General features: G+C 39.3%; 2 protein-coding genes across 5 annotated transcripts in view; one reads left to right on the top strand and one right to left on the bottom strand.

The window, feature by feature from the left end:
• mib1 (MIB E3 ubiquitin protein ligase 1) overlaps positions 1-5,554 on the bottom strand; it is a 55,440-nt gene extending 49,886 nt beyond the window's left edge. For all 4 annotated transcript variants that reach the window (XM_044221129.1, XM_044221128.1, XM_044221127.1 and 1 more), the window contains exons 1-3: positions 4,634-5,554; positions 3,481-3,652; positions 23-152 (exon numbers count right to left, since the gene is read on the bottom strand). In XM_044221129.1, coding sequence (XP_044077064.1) covers positions 23-152; positions 3,481-3,652; positions 4,634-4,862 — 531 coding nt within the window. In that variant the 5' untranslated portion in view covers positions 4,863-5,554. The remainder of the gene's footprint in view (positions 1-22; positions 153-3,480; positions 3,653-4,633) is intronic.
• A 1,536-nt stretch (positions 5,555-7,090) lies between these two features.
• Positions 7,091-19,251, top strand: abhd3 (abhydrolase domain containing 3, phospholipase). The gene is made up of 9 exons (XM_044220133.1): positions 7,091-7,382; positions 8,481-8,644; positions 10,628-10,810; positions 12,487-12,532; positions 15,052-15,164; positions 15,933-16,106; positions 16,510-16,558; positions 16,654-16,819; positions 17,011-19,251. Exons 1-9 carry the CDS (start codon positions 7,221-7,223, stop codon positions 17,190-17,192), a joined length of 1,239 nt encoding a protein of 412 aa, XP_044076068.1. The 5' UTR covers positions 7,091-7,220; the 3' UTR covers positions 17,193-19,251.
• The last annotated feature ends 1,472 nt before the right edge of the window (positions 19,252-20,723 follow it).

The following is a 20,723-nucleotide window of genomic DNA, read 5'->3' on the forward strand; positions in this document are numbered from 1 at the left end:
ACTTTCCTGGCTGGTACCCTACCTTTCCTCTCCTTCCGTTGCCTCCATCTTGGTCTTCCCACTGCCAGTCCACTCCTCTCACCACCCGGCCACCAGTGAAGATCCCTCTGGCTGTGATTTTCTTTGACTTGCGACGTGACTCCAAAAGTACTCTGCAGATAAAAAGTTTCCAAACAGAGAATTATTTTCATTTGGGCTAAGCTTTAATCACTCGTGTGACACTGTCAGAGTATTCAACCGCAGGTTTACAGGGGCTTTGTTTACATGGATTTAGGGCTGCGCGATATGACCAAAATCTCATATCACAACATAGCAAAGCAACAGATAATGATACATATCACGATATAACTAGGGCTGTCCTGAATGCTTTGAAGCTTCTACCATTGCCATGGTAATCGACGTCCAAATCATTATTCAAATGCTTTATTGTTTATATTATTATATGTGTATTACCCCAAAAATCCCAAATAAGAAATAGTAATCCAAAATTATTAACATTAAACGGCATATTAGCGCACAAGAGGATGACAGCAATGCAGTGTTTCCCCTAGGTTGACTGCTGGGGGGTGGGGAGTGGGGAGTGGGCAGGTCAAGTGGACGTTACTCATTGATGACAGCTCATTACGTTATACGCAGAAATTCAACTGTTGTGTTCTCTCGGGAGATGCAGTGACTTAAACCAACAGTGAGTAAGAAAAAGTATAAATATGTAATTTGTTAAGCTATGAGCAGAGGAAAAGTCCGCTAGCTGCTAGGCTATTTTATGCAGTGTAAAATACCATAGGCTCAAGCCAATAATAAGTAATAAAATAATTGCCGTAAAGAGTATGATTTGCATCACAACGAAATAAACGATAGAGAATAATATGAAATGATAGACATTTTTCTATCGTCACACGATATATATTGTCATATCGCACAATCCTACATGGATCAATTCACTGTTTTCAATTACTAGCAAATATGCATTGCAGAGGGGAATCTAGTGCCTCCCTCTTGCTACCCTGTGTCCTCAACTGCCCTTCCTTGTGTGTCTACTCTTCTGGAGTCATGGTGTAAATTACTTTCAGCAAATGGGACATGGCTACAGATGAAAAATCTTACTGTGAGCATTGGGCCTTAACAGAATCTAATCTGCTGTATCAACCATGCAGTCCCTGACAATCATAACTGCCTCAGCATTTAGCAACTGATGTTTGATGACAGAAAACAAATCAAACCAGAAACATTCGTCAGAGTTGTGAGCAACACATCATTACTGACCTATATTTTCTTTGAAATCACAAACAGACATATTTCATTGTGGCCAGAGCACAGAGGTGAGCTTTCTAAAAGGTCAAAAATTATTTTGACTTTCTACTGCCTTTAGGAATGCAATTTTTATGCAGTTAAATTCAAGGAACTCATTGTGTGTGTCATTGGGTGGCAGGTGTCATGTTGTAACATTACGAATAACAATCATTTTTGTAATTGCACGGCATTCGCACCTTACTGACAATTCCTTCCCTTTTCATCCATACCCAACAATCATGACATTGCAAATGCAAATGAAAACCCAGTGGTTAAGTAGTCAAACATTTAACATTTTGATATCACTATAATGCTGTGAGCTGTAGTCTAAACTCAAGCTTAGCTACAAGCCTAACCAATGAAAAGGTAATGGAAAATAAAACATCCAGCTGAGCTCTAACCATCAAACAACAACGTGAGCCTTGATGGTAGACATGGCAGCTGGACAGTGTAGGTCTAACCAATGCAAACAGCTTGGGGCCTCTAACCACTCCCTCTTCAGCAGTTAGTGACAGAATCTAATGTGGTGTAACAAAACACCCCACCACGCTGTCTGAGCAGTGTGAGCTGGGGAGACCTCCAGCACCCATTGTGCATTATACAATGTCTGTCTCAGGGGAAATGAAGTCGTACTCAGTTGAAAAGGCTGGCAGCTGTTGGGCCATGTGTTCATTTACTAAACTATGGTGTTTGGCTGAAATAGGCCTGAAATGGATGACGCATCACAGTACTGACAGTCTATGTGATAACACAATGAAGTGAATTTAGTGTGTATGCATACTCACTAAATGATCCAAATAATACATTTAAAGTATTTAAATCAAATCAGTGATTGATTTGAATGCTTGTTTTTCCTACAACACATGAGCTACTTTAATCTCTATATAGAGCATCTTTTAATTAAGTAAACCTGCCTTCAACAATTTCACTTGATCTTGTCTGTACATGAATAAATTGGTAAAAATTGTTCCACACACCATGCCTAAAACACTGTTTCCACTACAAACTTTCTGTATTTTTTTTTTTACTGAGGGTAGATACACATCACATAAACCTACTCTCATGTTTAACACACACGCACACACACGCACACACACGCACAGTACCTCATGTAGGATTAATGGTATTGTGCACAGATCCCTTTTATTAGATTATCACTGATCATGCCCTAGTTTGAGGTTTGCCCAACTTTAACTAATTCTATTTTCAGATAAACTTTTAGTTAGTCAACTTTTGATAATGCTAGCTAATCTGAGGAGGCTTTACAGTAAACCTACCACTGTCTTCACAGCAAAACATCTTCACTAAAATGCATTTATTGTGATGTACATGCAGGAAGTGCTGTGTTTATGTAAAAATGGTAGTTTTACACATCAACATGAGCCTCCAGCAAAAAATAAAGAGCAAAAGAGAAAACAATGGGGTCCCCGCTGTGACAATGCAATTTGAGTGACAGAATGACTGCAGGCATATAGTGATAAATAAAGCAATATTAAGCACAAGGGATTGCTGTAGCACTCTGCTGCGACAGAATAAAGTGAAAAAACTGGCTGTACATGTCTAGTGTTATTCTTTGTTATTATTATTATTATTATTATTATATAATTAGTAACTTCTGGGACAGTTATTACATACTTATAAGTCCTTTGTATTCAACAGGAAGCTGTGTTGCATGGTAAGGTAGTGAAAAGTTTTCATTATCTCTGTTCATCATATGCAATTAGTCAAAGTACTAAAAACTAAATTCTGAAATTTGAAAGTCAGCTGCAAAACAGACTTCTATCAATCTGTGCTTTATGTTTTATGAGCATGCAGCCTTCTGAAGACATAAATACCAAAACTCTGGGAAATCTGCTCAAAGAAATTCTGTAAATGGGAAGTACTGCATTAATATTATTTTTAAAAAGGTCTGACTGGATCTTAAAATGAGGCTGAGTTGTTGCTTGGCAACTGAGGGCTGGGAGCATAGCGATAGATTCTTCTGTCTGCCTGTGAGGCAGGGTGCACAAAAGACTTCTCAAATGTCACACACACACACACACGTAAAGAAACATAAAGCCAAACTAAAGTAGTAAAAGGGTAGACCAATCACAATGAAGTGCAGGGATTACCTGGTTACCTTATGTCTATTTTATCATTGTGGGTCTAAGGTGAGATACAATAATGGTAAATGCTGCTGGGTTAACTAACCTCTCACTGCCTGGGGTGGTGATCCTGTAGAACCGGTGTCTCAGGTGATGCTTGTCTCCATGGTAACAGGTTGTGCAGAGATCGTAATTGGTGCACTCAGCACATTTCCAGCGAATACCAATGATGGGCTGTTGACGGCAGGTGTCACACATGGTTCCATCATGCTTGATGCCTGAGGGGGGGCAGTATTAGTCAACATTAATAAATTGGGGTTGCTGGAATAACTTTTCAACATTTTACTATCAACAGTCTGACATAATTGTGTACATTATGACATTTCATTCTTACAAAAATCTACACCTGTTAATGTAAGAACAGCTAGACAATTTTGGCTTTAAAGCCTGTAATCACTCTCTTTTCAAGATGCAGTTGATACTTCAGAATCATGAAAAGAACTACAGAAAACTCAACTACTCCTCATCCCATGACTGCATCATCAAGTGGAGACAAAGAACTGAATGGAGCCTGTCAATAATGAGTTAGGTGCTGAAACTGTTACTGTATTGACATGTAATTCTATGACAAGTACAGAGAGATACAGCTAAACAATGGTGAAGTGATCCTTAAACATTTATTTCTATCCTTACACAGAGTATATCCTGCTGACATACTTTTATATATTGAGCAAGAAAAATGTTTTTTCTCTCAACGTGCAATTTAGAGTCTCAAGCTATGTTGACATATTCTTGACTCTGAACGTGCATATCCCGTATATCTCCCACAGCTTATTTGCATATCTTTTACACAGAACTGTCTGTGACATATCTGTTCAGACAGGATGTATTTAAATACTCATCGTGTTTTCATACAAATCGGAGTAGTCAAGCAGACGTCTGCGTTCAACACACAGAATAAACTAGCTTCAACTAATTTGCTGCTTCTGAGATTTTTATATACTGAAAGTTTATTCAACAAAGAGAATTTGCGCTACTAACGTTACAGTAATCTAATATTTGAATTACAAAACATAAATTCATTCTCGCTGTCTGGTTGTCTAATGAATCTCATTCCTGCACCCACCAAAGCCCCAAAATTAAGGCCAACAAAGAGACCAATATCTTGTATGTTGTGCATAACTCTGTTGCATGGGAAGAGACTTGTCTTGAATGAGTATGAAAGTGCTGGCAAACAAAATCAACTGATGTAAAGTTACCTGTTGGCGCACTGTCTAATATCCTCACGTCGTAAGCTCCAGAACAACGGTAGTTAGCAGCCGTCCCATTATCCCAGACAACAACTACCTCCTCTGGACTTTCAAAACTCCTGACAGTGCCAACATGTCCCTCTCCACCATCCTGCTTCCCCCACTTCCAGTCAGGTCCACGGACCACTCTGGCTCCAACTCCTTCCATCATCGCTCGGTTATTCCTGCCGGTGGTCATTTACGAAACGATCTCGCAATGCCACAGAAATTCTTACAAGTTAGCAAGCTAACAGTCTTTGCTAGCCAGCTATCAGTGCGCTGGTGGGCAGTTTCCAAGTGCAAGCAAGTCCTAACAAGAAAGCGACTGGAACAATCCACAAAACTAGCCTGTCAGCTAAGTAGCTAAGTTAGCTACCTAAGGAGGCTGTTGGACCTTACAAAAACTATTCCCACAAGCTAACGTTAACTGCAAACCACTGCCTTCACAGTGTTTCCTCTGAGAACAAGAAACTAATTACCCTAAAAGCATATTAAGTAGCCACATAGCTAGCTTGGGCAGATCTCAGTACTCAGCAAGCTGGCTGTCCCTCTCCTCCACTCCACACACAAGAATGCCACCTCTTCAACTTAGCAAGCTAGTGAGCCGAGTTGCTAGCTATCGCAATGCTAACAAGAGCAACCTCTCCTGGCTAGCAAGTCCTTTTCGTTGAGGTAAATGTAGTCCTTTTGGGGATTGCTTATCCTTATTGTTGTTGCCTGTGGTGTTGGAAATCCATCCAAGATGCTCCCTTTGTCAGCCAGAGATGGTTCCCTGGAGTCAACTCAGAATAAACGCGTCGCCATTATTGTCAATCATCGTTCAGACCTCAGACGAGCAACAACTAGCTACGGAGGTACACGACAAAACCCGAAGACTCGAGGCTTGGAAAACAAGCACGAGTACCGGCGCGCGTGCGCATCTGCACCGTTCAAAACCACTCCCAGCTGTGTGTGGATGAAAAACATCATCTCTGTATTTTAATAATCCTTTTAATGATGTAGATACAGAAAGATATTTGTGCATTTTCTATTCAAAGGTTTTACCAAGGGATTTTCCCATCAGAACAATAATTTAAACTAACCCACCTTTTATGAATGCCATAATTTGCACAAAGTACACATGTAGATTACAATCAATGTTTCATTCACAACATATAGTATAGTTGATTTTGGGGAACAACTTTTTTTAATTCCATAGAAACTGTACATGTATTTTGTCTAGGCGTGGAAAAATACCATACCATACAACCCACAGAGAAGAAATAGCAGCAACATGAATGTGTCAAAGGCCTGGTATTAGTACATTTTAAAAGAAATTTCATTTAAAGACAATGCAATGAATTATACTGAATATAGTTATTAATTGGCATACTGAATGATGATTTTATTTGTTTATTAAATTATTTATTAGATCATAATTAACAACTTGCTAAGTTGAAGTCTGCAATTTTTCCAGTGGCACATCCAAACTCCATACAAATATACAAATACAGAAGCATTACTGAATTAAGAATATTAAGCCCATTAACAAATACTCTAGGGATGTTACAATGATTTGAAGCATGTTTACTTTATAGCCAGTGACTCCAAGTCCAGAAGATGGGGTACACATAATTATATTAAAATGTTAACTCCATTTAAATGTTTTTCAAGTCATATCAGACTCACCAGATACTGCACATGCTGTAATCCGATGACATCAAAATAAATTTAAAGAAGGCTTCTTTTGAAATCAGATATAAACCTCCAGTGGACCAGGATTAGAAAACTCACTATATGGCCCTGTTTTTCTCACTCTCTGTGCAATATGTAAGTAGTAAGCAGAAATTTACAAAAATAAAATAAAATGCACAACGTAAGCATGATATAAACTGAAAAAGGCTTTAAACACAGATTTCACCTCTGGACCAGTCTCTACAAGATGGAGCAACAAGATGAGGTAATAAGGTGTTGCCTTAATGCCCATCATTTTAGTTTATAATGTGCTTTAATGGTGCACACAGTGTTAACAAACACATTTTCAGTTAATTAAATTACCACAAACTAATTGCCATGAGGTGAACTTGGAGTTTTTGGGCCCCCTGTGGGTCTGTAGCCTCCCCTGGCAGTTGCCTACTTTTCCTGGTTGGTAATCCAGTTTTACTGTATGGACTGCCACTGCAGTGAATCTATGATCATTTTTTCAGAAGCTGAAGGTGTTCAATGATGCTCATTCTGTCTTTGCAAATACCTAGGCTATTTAATTATAGTTTGGCTGAGTTATATCCCACTGGATGCACTGCAGGCAGGACTCCCAGGCTCATGCCAAAGCTCCAGCTCCGCATGGTGCACATCACCTCTGTTGACTGCAGGGGGCGACTGACTGCCTGAGCGGCTCCATTGATCGCTGGTCAAAGAGCGCCACCACTCGCTCATACATACAGTATATATATATATATTTCCCCACATCAGGTCCCCTTGACTGTCTCCTTCACAGTGGGCGCGCAGGCAGACACAGCTGACTTTCAACCGAGCTGGCCGCTGTCCTCACAGTACAGGTGAAAACAGGGACCTTGCAATGATCTCGCTGGACTTCAATTTCAACATTTTGACAAGAGACCTGTCACATTATCTGGAAAATCAAGTGAAAGTCGGGCTGTTCGGATCGGGTGTAGGACTGTCTCTAGTACTGGGCTTTAGCGCAGCGTACACCTGCTACTATCTGCTTTCAGTAGCGAAGGTAAGAACCATTCACGTATTATTTACTGGCTGCTTTTGAAGGGACTCGTTTTGCCTTGTATGTTCAATTAAAACCGGTGTGTGTGTGTGTGTGTGTGTGCTTTTCGTGGAGGAGCATCATCACTGCCGTGCGAGTGATGATGCTCGACCGGTGCATTTGCTGATGGACGTTTCGATTATGTTGCATCTGTCCACCGGTGGGCTAACGTTACACGGCTGCATATGTGGGATAGATCTCAGGCAGCAATACAAACATTTTAATCAGCATATTTGCCTGGAATGAATATTATGCACATCCATGTGCAGCACTTATGTAACTAAATCAGTCCGTAGCAAGGCAGTTACAGTTAAATGTCGGCACTGACTAAGCTAGGCTAACATTACTGTATGTTAGCTGGACATGCCGGTAGAAGGTTTTATGTAATGCATGTTAACAGACAAAAATATAGTCTAAGTTAAAATACTAAACATTAATCTGTTTGAACTGAACTACAATGAAATGAACTGGATTGAAAGAGGCAGCTAATAGACCAAATTATGCATCAACTCTATATTGTTAAATGTACAAACCACCATGCCATAACATATGGAAGGCAGTTCATTTTTATTATGCGGGGCAAATGCATGCCTCATGTTTATTATCAGTATGTTGAAGTGTAATAAAGACCTTTAATGCAAGGTCATGCAGATGTGTTCATCTCATATACACCTTACTGCCAGTAGGCTTTAGGTTGTTCTCAGTAACAACTTTGCTTTCTATAACAGTTGGATGCTGAATATTTGATAATGTATAACAACTGAAATCTTCTCTATTTTTAAGTGTTGTTTTGTACGTTTTGATGTTTTGACATCTGCATCAGAAGATTTGGTGTAAAATATAGAGATATTAATTCAACAAGTAATGTAATTTATGAAAATGATTCAGATTGTTTACAACATATGTAACAAAACATGGCTTAGAGCTAAAAATGTTTTATTACAGTGATGGATCTGCTGTCATATATTAAATAACGTCACATTATTTAATCCCTGAGGGGAAAAAAGAACTCACTTTTTTGACTCAAACCTGTGCCGCACTTCATTCACTTGTATTTTGCAGAAACCACAGCTCATCTCAGGGGGTAAGAAGTTCTACCAGTTTCTGAGGGAGCAATGTCCGGTAGTGTCAGAGACCTACTACCCCACCTTTTGGTGCTGGGAGAGCCGCATCCAGACTCTGCTGAGACCCTTTGTCACAGCCAAACCTGGGGTCGTCTATAGAAAGTAAGTCATCACCTTGACTGACAAACTAATCACCTTAAGTTCCCCCCAACCCCCACCCCGCCCGAACTGAGAATTTATTTCTCCTTGCAAGCAGACACGTTTCACCTGGTTAAAATGTGCATTTGAATTCATAAATCAGTTCAAGTCAAAGAGGTCATATCCAATAAGAGATGAGTGTGAATGCACGCTAGAAAGTTCACCTTTGACATAGTCACAGTAATTGTACATTTAATATGACATGGCATTGTAGAATAATTCAATGCCACTGCAGAATTTTCCATGCCCACAGTGGAAAGCTTTATTATAACAATTAGCTTGGTAACTGAGAAACTGCCACTGCCTATTTCTTGATTTCTTTCTTACCAGTTTCACAACTGGAAACAAATCCCAGTCTTGTTCTTAGCCAAGACTCAAAAGCTCAGAGAAGAAAGAGATCTTTTGTGCCATGAGGCTGGCTTGGGCCTCCCAGGCCTACTCCTTGATAATGTGAATTCTGTTGAGGATTAATTGGCACTGCATTCCTTGCCCCCTGCGTACATAAAGGAGATTAATTAAGAGAGGCTTATTTTTCATTATTACTATGTATTACTTATTTGGTAATATTACATTCTTACCTAATTTGCTTCATGTATTTCGACATTCCCTAATTTCCATGGCCATGCTTTTTGGCTTGGTGTACATGTGTGTATACTGTATAAGTTGTACATGTATTATGTGATGTGATGATGCATTGTTTGTCAACCAGGTACCTGGGGTTGGTGAAAGAAAAAATCTATTTCTGCAAATGTGGTTTTGCTTTGTTCACCCCTAACATAAAAACTAAACCTTAACCCCAACCTTAACATAAAAATGAAAATGGATTCATTTAAAATCAATTAAGAAGTTTTTACCAGTTCAGATAATCAAATTGATCATCACTGATCAAAAGTTGACACATTTGATTGTTGGCATAGCTTTTTGTTGTTGTTTTTGTAGCAGTTTCTCATCATTTGTCTGTCCCAAGGACACTCGCACTGCCTCTCCTTTTGACGGTCTCCTTAGTCAAGGAGACAAATATTCCCATAATGCACAGGAACTTTATTCATCCTAGTCCAACTGTCTGTTATCAAACATAGTAAGACTGATGGTCACATTCACTGAAGTTGTTATCACATTTCCTCCGGGGACAACAGGACGTCCCCCCATAATGAAGTTACCCAAGGTTGACCCAAGGACGGACGCTGTGAAAACTGTACTATTTGTCGTTGGCTGTCTGGGTGAAATTCCACTCATCTTGTTGTCTGAGGATTAGCACCAGGTCCCCTCCCACTTTGTGCGCTGGTCACTCTGGATTGGCCCTCACTGACTTTAAAGTCTAGCCTCAGGTGCATATTTCATGGCGGTTCTGTAATTTCATGCTGATGTCTTTACCAATGGCCAGCCAAGTTGGCTCACTGGCTGCTGCTGTGTGTGTGTGTGTGTGTGTGTGTGTGTGTGTGTGTGTGTGTGTGTGTGTGTGCAATGCAGGTTTTAAAATGTACTAGTACTGGGACTGAATTACCTCATCTGCCAGGCTAGTGTTGTATAGCCCAGAAATTCGATCATAAGAACCCACTGGTGCAATGCCCTCCTCCTTATCTTAACTTGCTGTGTGTTGCAAAGTGCACTTACAAGATGATCACAAGGGAAATGAGGCAGCTGTCAGTCAGCGTTCTACTCACATATTCAATTCCCCTTTAGTAGTGCTTGTGATGGATACAATGAAGTAATCACTTTACCTGGAACTGAACAGAAAGTATTAATGGAGGATTGAAGCAGAGCATTTTAACCATTTCTAATGAACATTCAGTGAGCAGATATGCATTTAATTCATCCCAAATCTAATGTTAATTTTAGTACTTTTTCTTGTGTCCTGTGTGTGTGCTTGAGTGTTTGAATGAGACAAATAAACAGATACATAGAGATACTGAGTTGCTGAGTTGTGTGTCCCACTCGTTTCTGCAGTGAGCTTATTAAGGCAGCAGATGGAGGACAGATCTCTTTGGATTGGTTCGACAATGACGACAGCTTCTCTCATCCCGACCCTGCCACCAGACCCACAGTCCTCCTTCTCCCCGGTCTGACCGGCACCAGCCGAGAGTCCTACATCCTACACATGGTCCAACAGAGCCGGGATCTGGGCTATAGGTGGGTGGTCTTGGCCTGAGACCTTGGCAGAGGTCCAGTGCTGAGCACACATTAAGGGCACTAAATTACACAACTAACACTCTCTGTGACTTATGCTAATTTGGCATTCATCTAGCATACAGATATTTTGTCCAGTCAAAGTCAGAATACCTCAGCAGTCATACCAATGTTGATTAAAAGGTTAAATATGACACCTGCTTTTGTAGCGATTTTGTAACTTTTATATAACGGGTGCAAGAGTGACAGGGGCTTGGGGTTATTTCAGGTGAAGTGCACAAATAAAGTGACCAGCAAAGCTTTGTGTCAAGAGCTGTTTTTGTAAATAGCTAAACGTAGCACAAGCTTGAAGAGTTGCAGAGGGAGGCAGTTTTCCCCCCCTTTCTCCCTCTCCAATAGGCCCTTTCTCTGTGTTCTCTGCACTCATTCTTTCACCCATATTTGGGAAGGCATGGGAAGAGAGCCGGCAAACTCAGCATCTTCCACCCCTCACCCCTGTCTGTGTAGCTTAATGAATTACAGCTTATCCCGGTACAAGCTTTGCAGCTTAGCCCAGACCAGCTTCTGAGTCTATGCTGCAGTGTGTTTAACACCCCCCCCACACACACACACACACACACATCTAGCCCCACCCTGCTGCTTAGCTACACTGATAGAAACAGCAGGTCTGACTCCACCAGATAATAGATGACTGGCGAGAGATGTGGGGCGAGGAGGGATGCTGATGCCTTTGCTCTACAGTACAAGCAGAATGCTCTTCACACAGCTGTGCCTCTCTGCACACCTCATCATATTCCCAGTTTAATTTTTTTGAAAGTAAGGAACATTGGTTTAAAGGAATATGGGCCACCGTGTTCCTTTGAACATGGAAGTCGCTAAGTTGTAGTGACAGCACAAAAAAACAATCCTACTAGAGATGATAAATGTTGCACTTCCTTGTACACATACTTTTGATCAAAAAGCAAACCCTTGAATTTAGGGCTGCAATTAACTCATATTTTTATCAATGATTAACTTGACAGTTATTTTTTAATTATTCAGATCAGAATCAGAATCAGAATCATTTGCTGCTCACTATCACGTCAGTGCACACAGGAATAGAAGTTCTAAGCAAATCAAAATATAATACACTATAATACAGGTAAGATAAATTAAGTACAAAGTTGATATAAGTATAAAATTAAAATAAGTGTAAATTACAAAGTGGATTTACCGGTTGATGATAAGTATGTACGGTATAATAATACAATGTAATAATATAAGTTATAAGTAATAGTGCATGTACTGTCAAGTTAAGTGTAGCTTATTAAGATGATTATGAGACGGTGAATACAAATTATTATTATTATTAATAATAGTAATCTTTTTGTCTATAAAATGGTAACCCAAGGTAACATATTCTTATGGCTTGTTTTGTCCGACTATCATTCGAAAACTAAAGACATTCAGCTTACAATGATTTAAAACAGAGTAAAGCACATTTACATTTGAGAAGCTGGAACTAGTGAATTTTTGTCATTTTTGCTCTAAAACGTACTAAAATTATTTATCAATTGACAAAATAGTTTCTCATTTCAGCTGTTCTTGAAATCGTTTCAGTTACAATCAATAGATGAAGCGATTAAAGGAATCATTTAGTCATTTAATTTCTAAGAGTATATATGTTTTGTGTATTTCAGATGTGTGGTATTCAACAACAGAGGGGTTTCCGGGGAAACGCTGCTGGTAAGAATCTAACGCGTCATAGTATTCAACCTATCATTCTTCTTATTATTTCATTGTTATTTCATTTCTTCATTTGTCTTGTCCATATTCAGAACGACAGACATGTATACAGGATAACTGTTAAGAACAGTTGTTTTTTTCTCATTTGTCAGTATGACAGCTTTCCACTTTAGCATAAAGCATGTCTGTTCCACACGTGTCACCACAGGCAGCTAAGTGGACGCTGCACAGACAATGTTGTTGCACAGCAGGGATTAAGTTGCAGGCAGATACTGTATTTTAATGCCGATACGCAGAAATATGACCTCGCCAAGCACGTGCTGTTCTGACACCTGGCTTAATCTGTCCTCTTACACCCGGGTATATTTAGCCAACAAAATGGGCCCGAGCTCTGATAGCGCACAGCATGCCCACTGTGTTTTATTTCTCTCTCTGTACGTCTCCGCTTTGGAACAGAGGCACATTCTTTATGGACGACCCTGATCTAATCATACCATCACTACCATACAGAGATCTCATCCAAAGCACAAATGGTGTTTCATTATAGGCAGGGATTGTCCACAATCAATGTAATGTTCCTCTTGGTGGGGGAAAATCTGAATCAGTGGCTGATCTGTGTCCTGTTGTTGTCTTTGTCGTTTTGTGTCCTAAAAACCTAAAGCAAAGTGTCAAATAGCAAGTCTCAAAGTGCATATTCTAGGTCATATCCAGAATTGAGTTGGCTCAGCTGTCCTCAGATTAAAAAAAACAAAAGTTTAAACTCTGTAACCTTGGCACTGTATCAAGTGATGGTGTTAAGAGGGGAATTTTCCCTCATTTCAGTTGGGAATTGTGCTATATTCGATGCAAATTATTTAGCATTTGTACGCTCCTGTGAGTGTTTTCTCTGTGTCCAGCTAGTGTGAATATCGTCCATTGTTTAAATAGGCTAGCGCTTTAGAATGACCCGCTGTGTGAAAGATGCCTCTGCCTCAAAGACTGTCCTGAGTGCTAGTGCCCTATTTCTAGACCTCGTAAAAAGCCCATTACATTACACTTTCCTGTGGAGTATTTCCCCCGACTATTGGTATTTTCTTTTTCTTTTCTAAACATCTTTATATGTTATAATTAAATTAGCAAGTTTTGCTGTTTCACTGCAAAGCCCAAAACTTGTGCAGGCCTATTAAAGGAACCATGAGAGTAGAAAAACAGGAATTTACTTTGCAGAGTTTCTGCTTGAATCTTAATGAAGGGCCTTGAAGAGCTGAAGAGTCAACAGCATCCTGAGAAATTGGATTTGTTAACTAGGCTCCTTTGAGTTAGAGCTGGTTTGTTTTACAATGTTAAGTAACCTGCTCTGCCTGACAAACTGTTTCGAGTTGAAAAGGGAGAAGCGAAAGATTCTTGGCCTGCAAATAAACAATTTGCTTTATAAACAGTGGGTTATAGAGTTAAAAATAAATCCTCCGTTCACACCATTACACATTTATAGTGGGCACTCACTTCTGCAGTCCAATGGATGTCTGGAGAGATGCTTCACACATTGCAATATACAACAACTCTGAGAAAAACACAGCATAGTCATAATAACGGAAATTAGCAATTGCATAATTTTTTTTATTTATTTAAAAGGTGGTATATAGTGTATCGTGTTGACTATTTCATACCTGTTTCCAAATTTATTTATCTTGTGTTTAAGATGTTTTATTTAGTACTGCAACTAATTATTATTTTTGTTATCGCTTAATCGAATGATTATTTTGTTATTAATCGACTGATTGTTTTGTCTATAAAACATCAGACAAATTTGAAAAATGCCCGTTACAGTTTCTCAAAGCCCAAGGTGACATCTTCAAATGTCTTGTTCTGTCCAACCAACAGTCCAAAGATATTCAGTTTACTATCCCAAAAGTGCTATCTCTCCCTGTAAATAACAAAGGTCCTGATGTAGCCCAGGAAGTTTGTGTCTGCTACATAATAATCTGTAAGCTCTTTGTGTCCACCTGTGCATGTCTGTCTTTAGCTACTGAACATGTCATATATGCATGTCATATCTCACACCTGTATTGATGTATTTGCCAAAGATTGTTTTTCACTATATTTGTTTCTTAATAGTCACCTAATAGGGTCCAAAAGCGTAATGCTGCAAGTTAATGTAAAATTCAGTGCAGTATGTGTAACTATCATAGTTATCAGAGCTGTACTGATACTACTAGTTTTTCAGTTTCATTTTTGATGAGTGTAGGGAAAATTACCTACAGTGTACTGTAGTGTATTATCACATAATTTTCAAATGATGTTTTCTCAATTGAGCATATAGCCAGATATAGTGGTTAGATGCTCTAGGTGTAATATCTTTATACAACAGTTGAGTTTGGTTAAGATGACAAGAAGAACCTATGTTTTTAAAGTAGTCCTAATAGAAATTAAGTGAAGACTAGGTTTATTTTACTTCTGTTCATGTTGCGTCCTCATCATTTTAACAGAGACAGAGAAACAGAAATAAAAAACTGACTGGATTGTCTTCCTGTCCCACCCAGACCCCAAGGACCTACTGTGCAGCCAACACAGAGGATCTGGAGATGGTTATTGAGCACATCCAGAGGACTAATGAAGCTGCTCCAATCATGGCTGCTGGAGTATCAATGGGCGGGTAATAAAGCCACTCACTACCAGCTGACTGGACATTTCAGTACCGGCGACACTGCTAACAATTCTCAGAATGTGACTTAAAGCTGTACAAGACAACTTCACACATTTGTTGGTGACTCAGTGGTAACTAAACTTGCAACAAAAAAAATTGACTGTAATAGAAATCAGAAATCACCTGACATAACATAATCCAACATTAGTAAAACTACACAGAACTCACTCGCATTTACTAATTCAGCTGGTCTGTGATTGGTTTATGCCAAATGTTACCAGAAGGACAAGAGAGGCAAAAGATGTCATGCTAGTAAGTCAAACTTTCTCTATATGCAGCAGACAGTTTGTGTTTTGTTTTAAATATTCAACTCTCACAATTCTTATGGGTTTATAGAAGTGAAAATACCTTATTTCATATTGAGAAAAAAAAGATCTAGACTTACTCTGTCCCGTTCAGTATGTATCTTGGTCACAATTCTTAAAAACAAAAAACAAGGTATAAGGTATACGTATCAAGATTGGTGTTTATGTTATGTGTTTATTTTTTAAACTCCCAGATATCGATATTGGTATTGGCCTCAAAAATCCAGTATTGGTCGGGCTATAGTCAGTGTGTTAATATGGTCTCAGTCGTTCAGTGCAGCAAGCCAAAGAAGGTGTTTTTTACTGCACAGCAACTAATCCCATGAAGTGAAGGATTGGTCAGAAATGGAACATGTTCCAATCCCTGTTTTTCCCCATCTGCCCCTTCCTCTCGCCCTCTCTCCATATTCAGGATGATGCTGGCCAACTACTTGGGGCGCAAAGGCCAGGAAACCTGTCTGAAAGGGGTCGTAGTCTTCTCAGCAGGCTGGGATGTATTTGAGTGCACCGCTTCACTGGAAAAACCCCTGGACCGTTTCATCTTCAACTCCTACCTCACCAGCTGCCTACAAGCCTCTGTGCACAGGTCAGCCGGGGCGAGAGCGGGATTATCGCGGCCGCTAACTCACTGCTAGTGCTAGGGACTAAACGGCCCATTTACGTATTTATTTTTTATATGTTGATCAAAGATTTGCTTTTTACAGTTCCAGGCAAAAATACTTGACTGCTGCTGTATTTTTCAACTGTTAGCTGATGAACAAAGCATATTAGCAATTATAGTACCCACAATATATTCCAATGTTTGTATTAACATGGGCATGATATGAATGCACAGTAATGGTTTTGTTGTACTACTTTGAAAGTTGAGCTTTATTGTTGTTTCATTATGTTGTTACAACCTTGTCAGCATTTTTGAGGGACATTTTCAGATGCAAATCATTTCACCTAACAGTAGTCAGTGACAGTTTTGTTTTTAATCTCCCCTGCAGACACAGACCAGTGCTTGAAAGGTGTTACGACATCGATCATGTTATGAAGGTCGGGATTATTTTCAGTGACACTTGCAGTGCCATAAATGCTAATCTAATTAAACGAAGTAGCCAACATTTAATCAATTTACTCTGTCCCTACAGGCAAGGACCATTCGAGAATTTGACGAGAGGTTCACCTCCATAATGTTTGGCTATCCTACCAATGATGACTACTACCATGATGCCAGTCCTGTCCACAGGCTGAAATCTGTGCAGGTGCCAATGCTGTGTCTGAACGCTGCTGATGATGTCTTTTCCCCGTCTCATGGTGAGTCCCAACAACCTCACCTGTACAATCTGGTACCATCCTAATTTTTAAGAATTATTATAAAAGGAATACATGGGGAAAACTGATTTTATATGGTAGGTTTACTGGCACTACTAACACGGTGGCATGAAGAATGAGAATCTAGTTCACAGAGAAGAAAACAGGGCCTGAATCCTTTGTTTCCTTTGCAGCCATTCCAGTGGAGGCAGTGAAGCAGAATCCAAACCTGGCCCTGCTCATCACCTGTCACGGCGGCCATATTGGTTTCCTCGAGGGCCTGTGGCCTCGACAGAGCACTTATATGGACCGAGTCTTCAAGCAGTTTGCTAAGGCGGTCATTGAACAAGGCAGCCGACTCAAAGACCTCTCCTGATGAGAGAACTTAAAGTGTTTCTCTAGTTTTATTATTCTTATTCCTTTCTTCTTTCCTTCCTTTTCTTTCATTTTTGCCATCCATCTTTCCTTGCTGCATTCCATCCTTTATTCCTTCCATTTCTAATTCCATTCTTCCTTGTTTTTGTACTACCTTCCTTCCTTTGTCCCTTCCTTTGACCTTTTTTCCCTCTTTCATCCTTGCCCTTCATCCCTCCTTCCTGCATTCCATCCATCCTTTATTCCCTCCCTCTCTACCTAATCCTATTCTGTCTATTTCCTTCCTTCCATTAACTTTTTATCTCTGCCCAAATCCTTCCATCTCATTCTTCCTCCTGCCACAAGCAAAAAAACATTCTTTCTCATTTGAAAGGCACATCCTATTGAATGCAGCGTTTGTGTTGCGTTCAACATTAATTTATTTATTCCACACAGTTAACAAGTCATTGTATGTAATCATACTCTAAATAGTATGCTTATTAAAAAACAGGCATAGCTGTTGAAAAGCTGTCACTGTTGAAAAGCTGAATCTGTGCCCATCTTGTTTAGTTGCATTAGCTAGCTAAAATATTATGCGATTACCTTGTGCAATTATTTTCTTTTGAAGTTAACACAAGTACTGTACATGAAAATCCAATCATCTTTGTTCATGAAGCGTCCTTTAGTACTCATATCAGTAGGATTTTAGCCCTCAGGGATTGTCTTTCTTTTCTCATACTTCTTTCCTTCCTGCGTAATTTTGTTTTGTCAATCATTCTCCTTTAGTTTGTATTTTCCTCGTTTAAAGATAGATGTTATTTACCACTGGCATATGGTTGTTTTTTTGCCTTTAAAGTAATAGTTCAATATTATGGGAAATACGTTTATTTGCTTTCTTGCAGAGTTAGATGAAAAGATTATTTAACTTCATTAAATATGAAGCTACAGCCAGCAGCAGATTAGCTTAGCTTAGCAGAAAGACGGGGGGAAACAGCTAGCTTGGCTCTGTCCAAAGGTTAAAAAAAGTTTTGTTATCTTTGGCCAGAGCCAAGCTAGCTATTTGCCACAGCTTCGAGCCTTCATGCTAAACTAAGCTAAGCAAAGCAGTTGCTGCATATTTGACATGCAGACATGAGAGTGGTATCAGTCTTCTCATGTGACTCTTTGCAAGAAAGCGAATGAGCGTATTTCCCCAAATGTCGAACTGTTCCTTCTTTTAACCTTTTGCATGCACTTTTACTTTCACACATTCTACCTTTACGCACACCAAATAGTTCTACAAATGTATAATATGAAGAATAATTCATTAATGACAAGGAATGTGAAATTGCACTATTTTAGTTGATACTATCATGCCTCTAATTCCTTAATGCAAGGCACTTCATTTCAAATCGATATATGAAAGTATATCCCAAAGGCTGAACAGAGCAGTATATGAATTCCATGAGGTTTTCTTTGCAAAAATGTTGGTGGTTATCAATGTTAGCCAGTCTGATGGCGCTAGATACAGTGATGTGAATGAAGTAATGCACATAGGAGGACAGAAAGTGTACATATTGGCTGTTTGAAGTGATGGATGTTGCTTTACAAGATGCATAGTATTGTTAATGGAACCTGGTTATCAGTCGTTTTTGTTTTTGTTTCACCAACAATGATCATTGGGCTGGCTACCGTGTATGAGTTGGCATTGACGAAACGAGCAGATCTGACTGGTGGCCAGATTTTCAGTAATGCACTGCATGAGGGATTTTGACTTCCTGTTCCTGTGGAATTTTGGTGTCTGTTTGTTCTGCCAAGTGTCCATTGAGTAGCATGTGTCTCATCAGCATCATCATGTCCTGAACCTTAACATCACTTTGTAATCTGTAGCACAAAGGACATGTTTGTTTTTTCATAGGAGGCTGCATTTCATTTTGTACACTACATAAAAAAGAAGAAAAAACATAATGTTTAACATGTGCAGCAATAATATTAATTAAATAAAAAAAATGTCTCTATAGTATAAGTACCAGTATATGCACATTATCAACATGAGTGTAATATTCTGTATTTAATAAATTATTAAACAGAGTCTAGGTGAATTTGTGTGCTGTCTCTAGTGCTTCTGCTTGTAATGCATTTTCTCAACAGAGTATATTGGATTGCTCGACTGACCATGTACTGCAGGTTAGAATAACTGACTGCAATTGCCTTTTGTCAGCAATTCTCTGTCTTTCTTTCTTTCTTTCTTTCTTTCTTTCTTTCTTTCTTTCTTTCTTTCTTTCTTTCTTTCTTTCTTTCTTTATTTATTTCTTTCTTTCTTTCTTTGTCTGCCTATAACAAGGGGTTTTACACCTGTGGCTAAATAATGATAATACCCAGACTGTTGGGTCAGTAGCTCATCAGTCACGTGAGGTGTCACGCTCTCACAGGACTTCACCCCTGGTCACAGACTCGCCCCCTGAAGTCAGGACATTTGACAGTCTTCCACTGGAACTGGCTTACTGCATGGCCAGTGTGTCACTGCAGGGTCACACTCCCTCTCATCTCACATCACAGTATTGGGTTTTGGTCCCTGGAATTGACTCACTCCACACTTACGGGCTTAGCTGCTGATAGGATATGCATTGCTGCAGTAGTGGATGTGATCCACTAAAGGCAAACCGTAATCCTCCGGCACTCCACTTACTTTCACCCCAACCCCCCATGAGCCCACAGACAGATGAGATTTGGTTTAAACTAGATGGTTTATGGAAGCCTGAGAGTAATTAGAGTAGACTACCAAGAGGGATGAGTAATTTACTGTTGGTTACTATCTATGAAAATTGATATTATGTGGTAGGAATCCTTCGATTATAAATGTTGTTGATATGTCTGCTCATGTGAGAATGTACGCTGCATAATTCTATATTTATATATCAATAAACAAGCAATGTTCTTAATGTTAAGATGGAATAAATTATATTTTACAATAGTATGGTGCAGTGATACTTTTAATCATTTCAGTGTTTGAAAGTAGTTTAATGTTAAGTACTGCATTGCCTGAGGACTCAATAAGTGAAATAAATATGTCAGAGGGAATTATCTAGAGACATTTTCTCTTTTTCCTTCAAAGGATTTGTTGAAATATCAGCTAAAAGAACAAATTAAACAATGAAATTGATCTAGGAAACTGTACCACATGTAAAATTACAGCATAATCAAGAGAAGCCAAAGAAAACCAATCTTTACATATTGTGTGGCTGTAGTCACAGTCAATTAGCCTTTGCCCTCTTTTTAAGCATTGGAATCTAGCAGTTTGTCACAAATGAATCACTTTGGGACATCTAAAATCTTTAGAGACAAAATCTCTCTTGGGCTTTGTGCACAACATCTTTCTGCTTTTCTCAAAAGAGCAATTATGAGGTGCAAGAATCAGCATGCCAGCCACTCTGACTTGCCCTCTCTACCTTATCCTTTCCTGACTGCAGCTGGCTGAAAATAGCCTTGTGTTATATCACATAAGGGTTGTAGGTTGATGAAAAGTGTGCTCTAATATTACCTCGCAGGAGCTGAAATAGTACTGTCCCTGGAC

This window comes from Siniperca chuatsi, linkage group LG13 (assembly GCF_020085105.1).
Source record: "Siniperca chuatsi isolate FFG_IHB_CAS linkage group LG13, ASM2008510v1, whole genome shotgun sequence".
NCBI classification, from domain to species: domain Eukaryota; kingdom Metazoa; phylum Chordata; class Actinopteri; order Centrarchiformes; family Sinipercidae; genus Siniperca; species Siniperca chuatsi.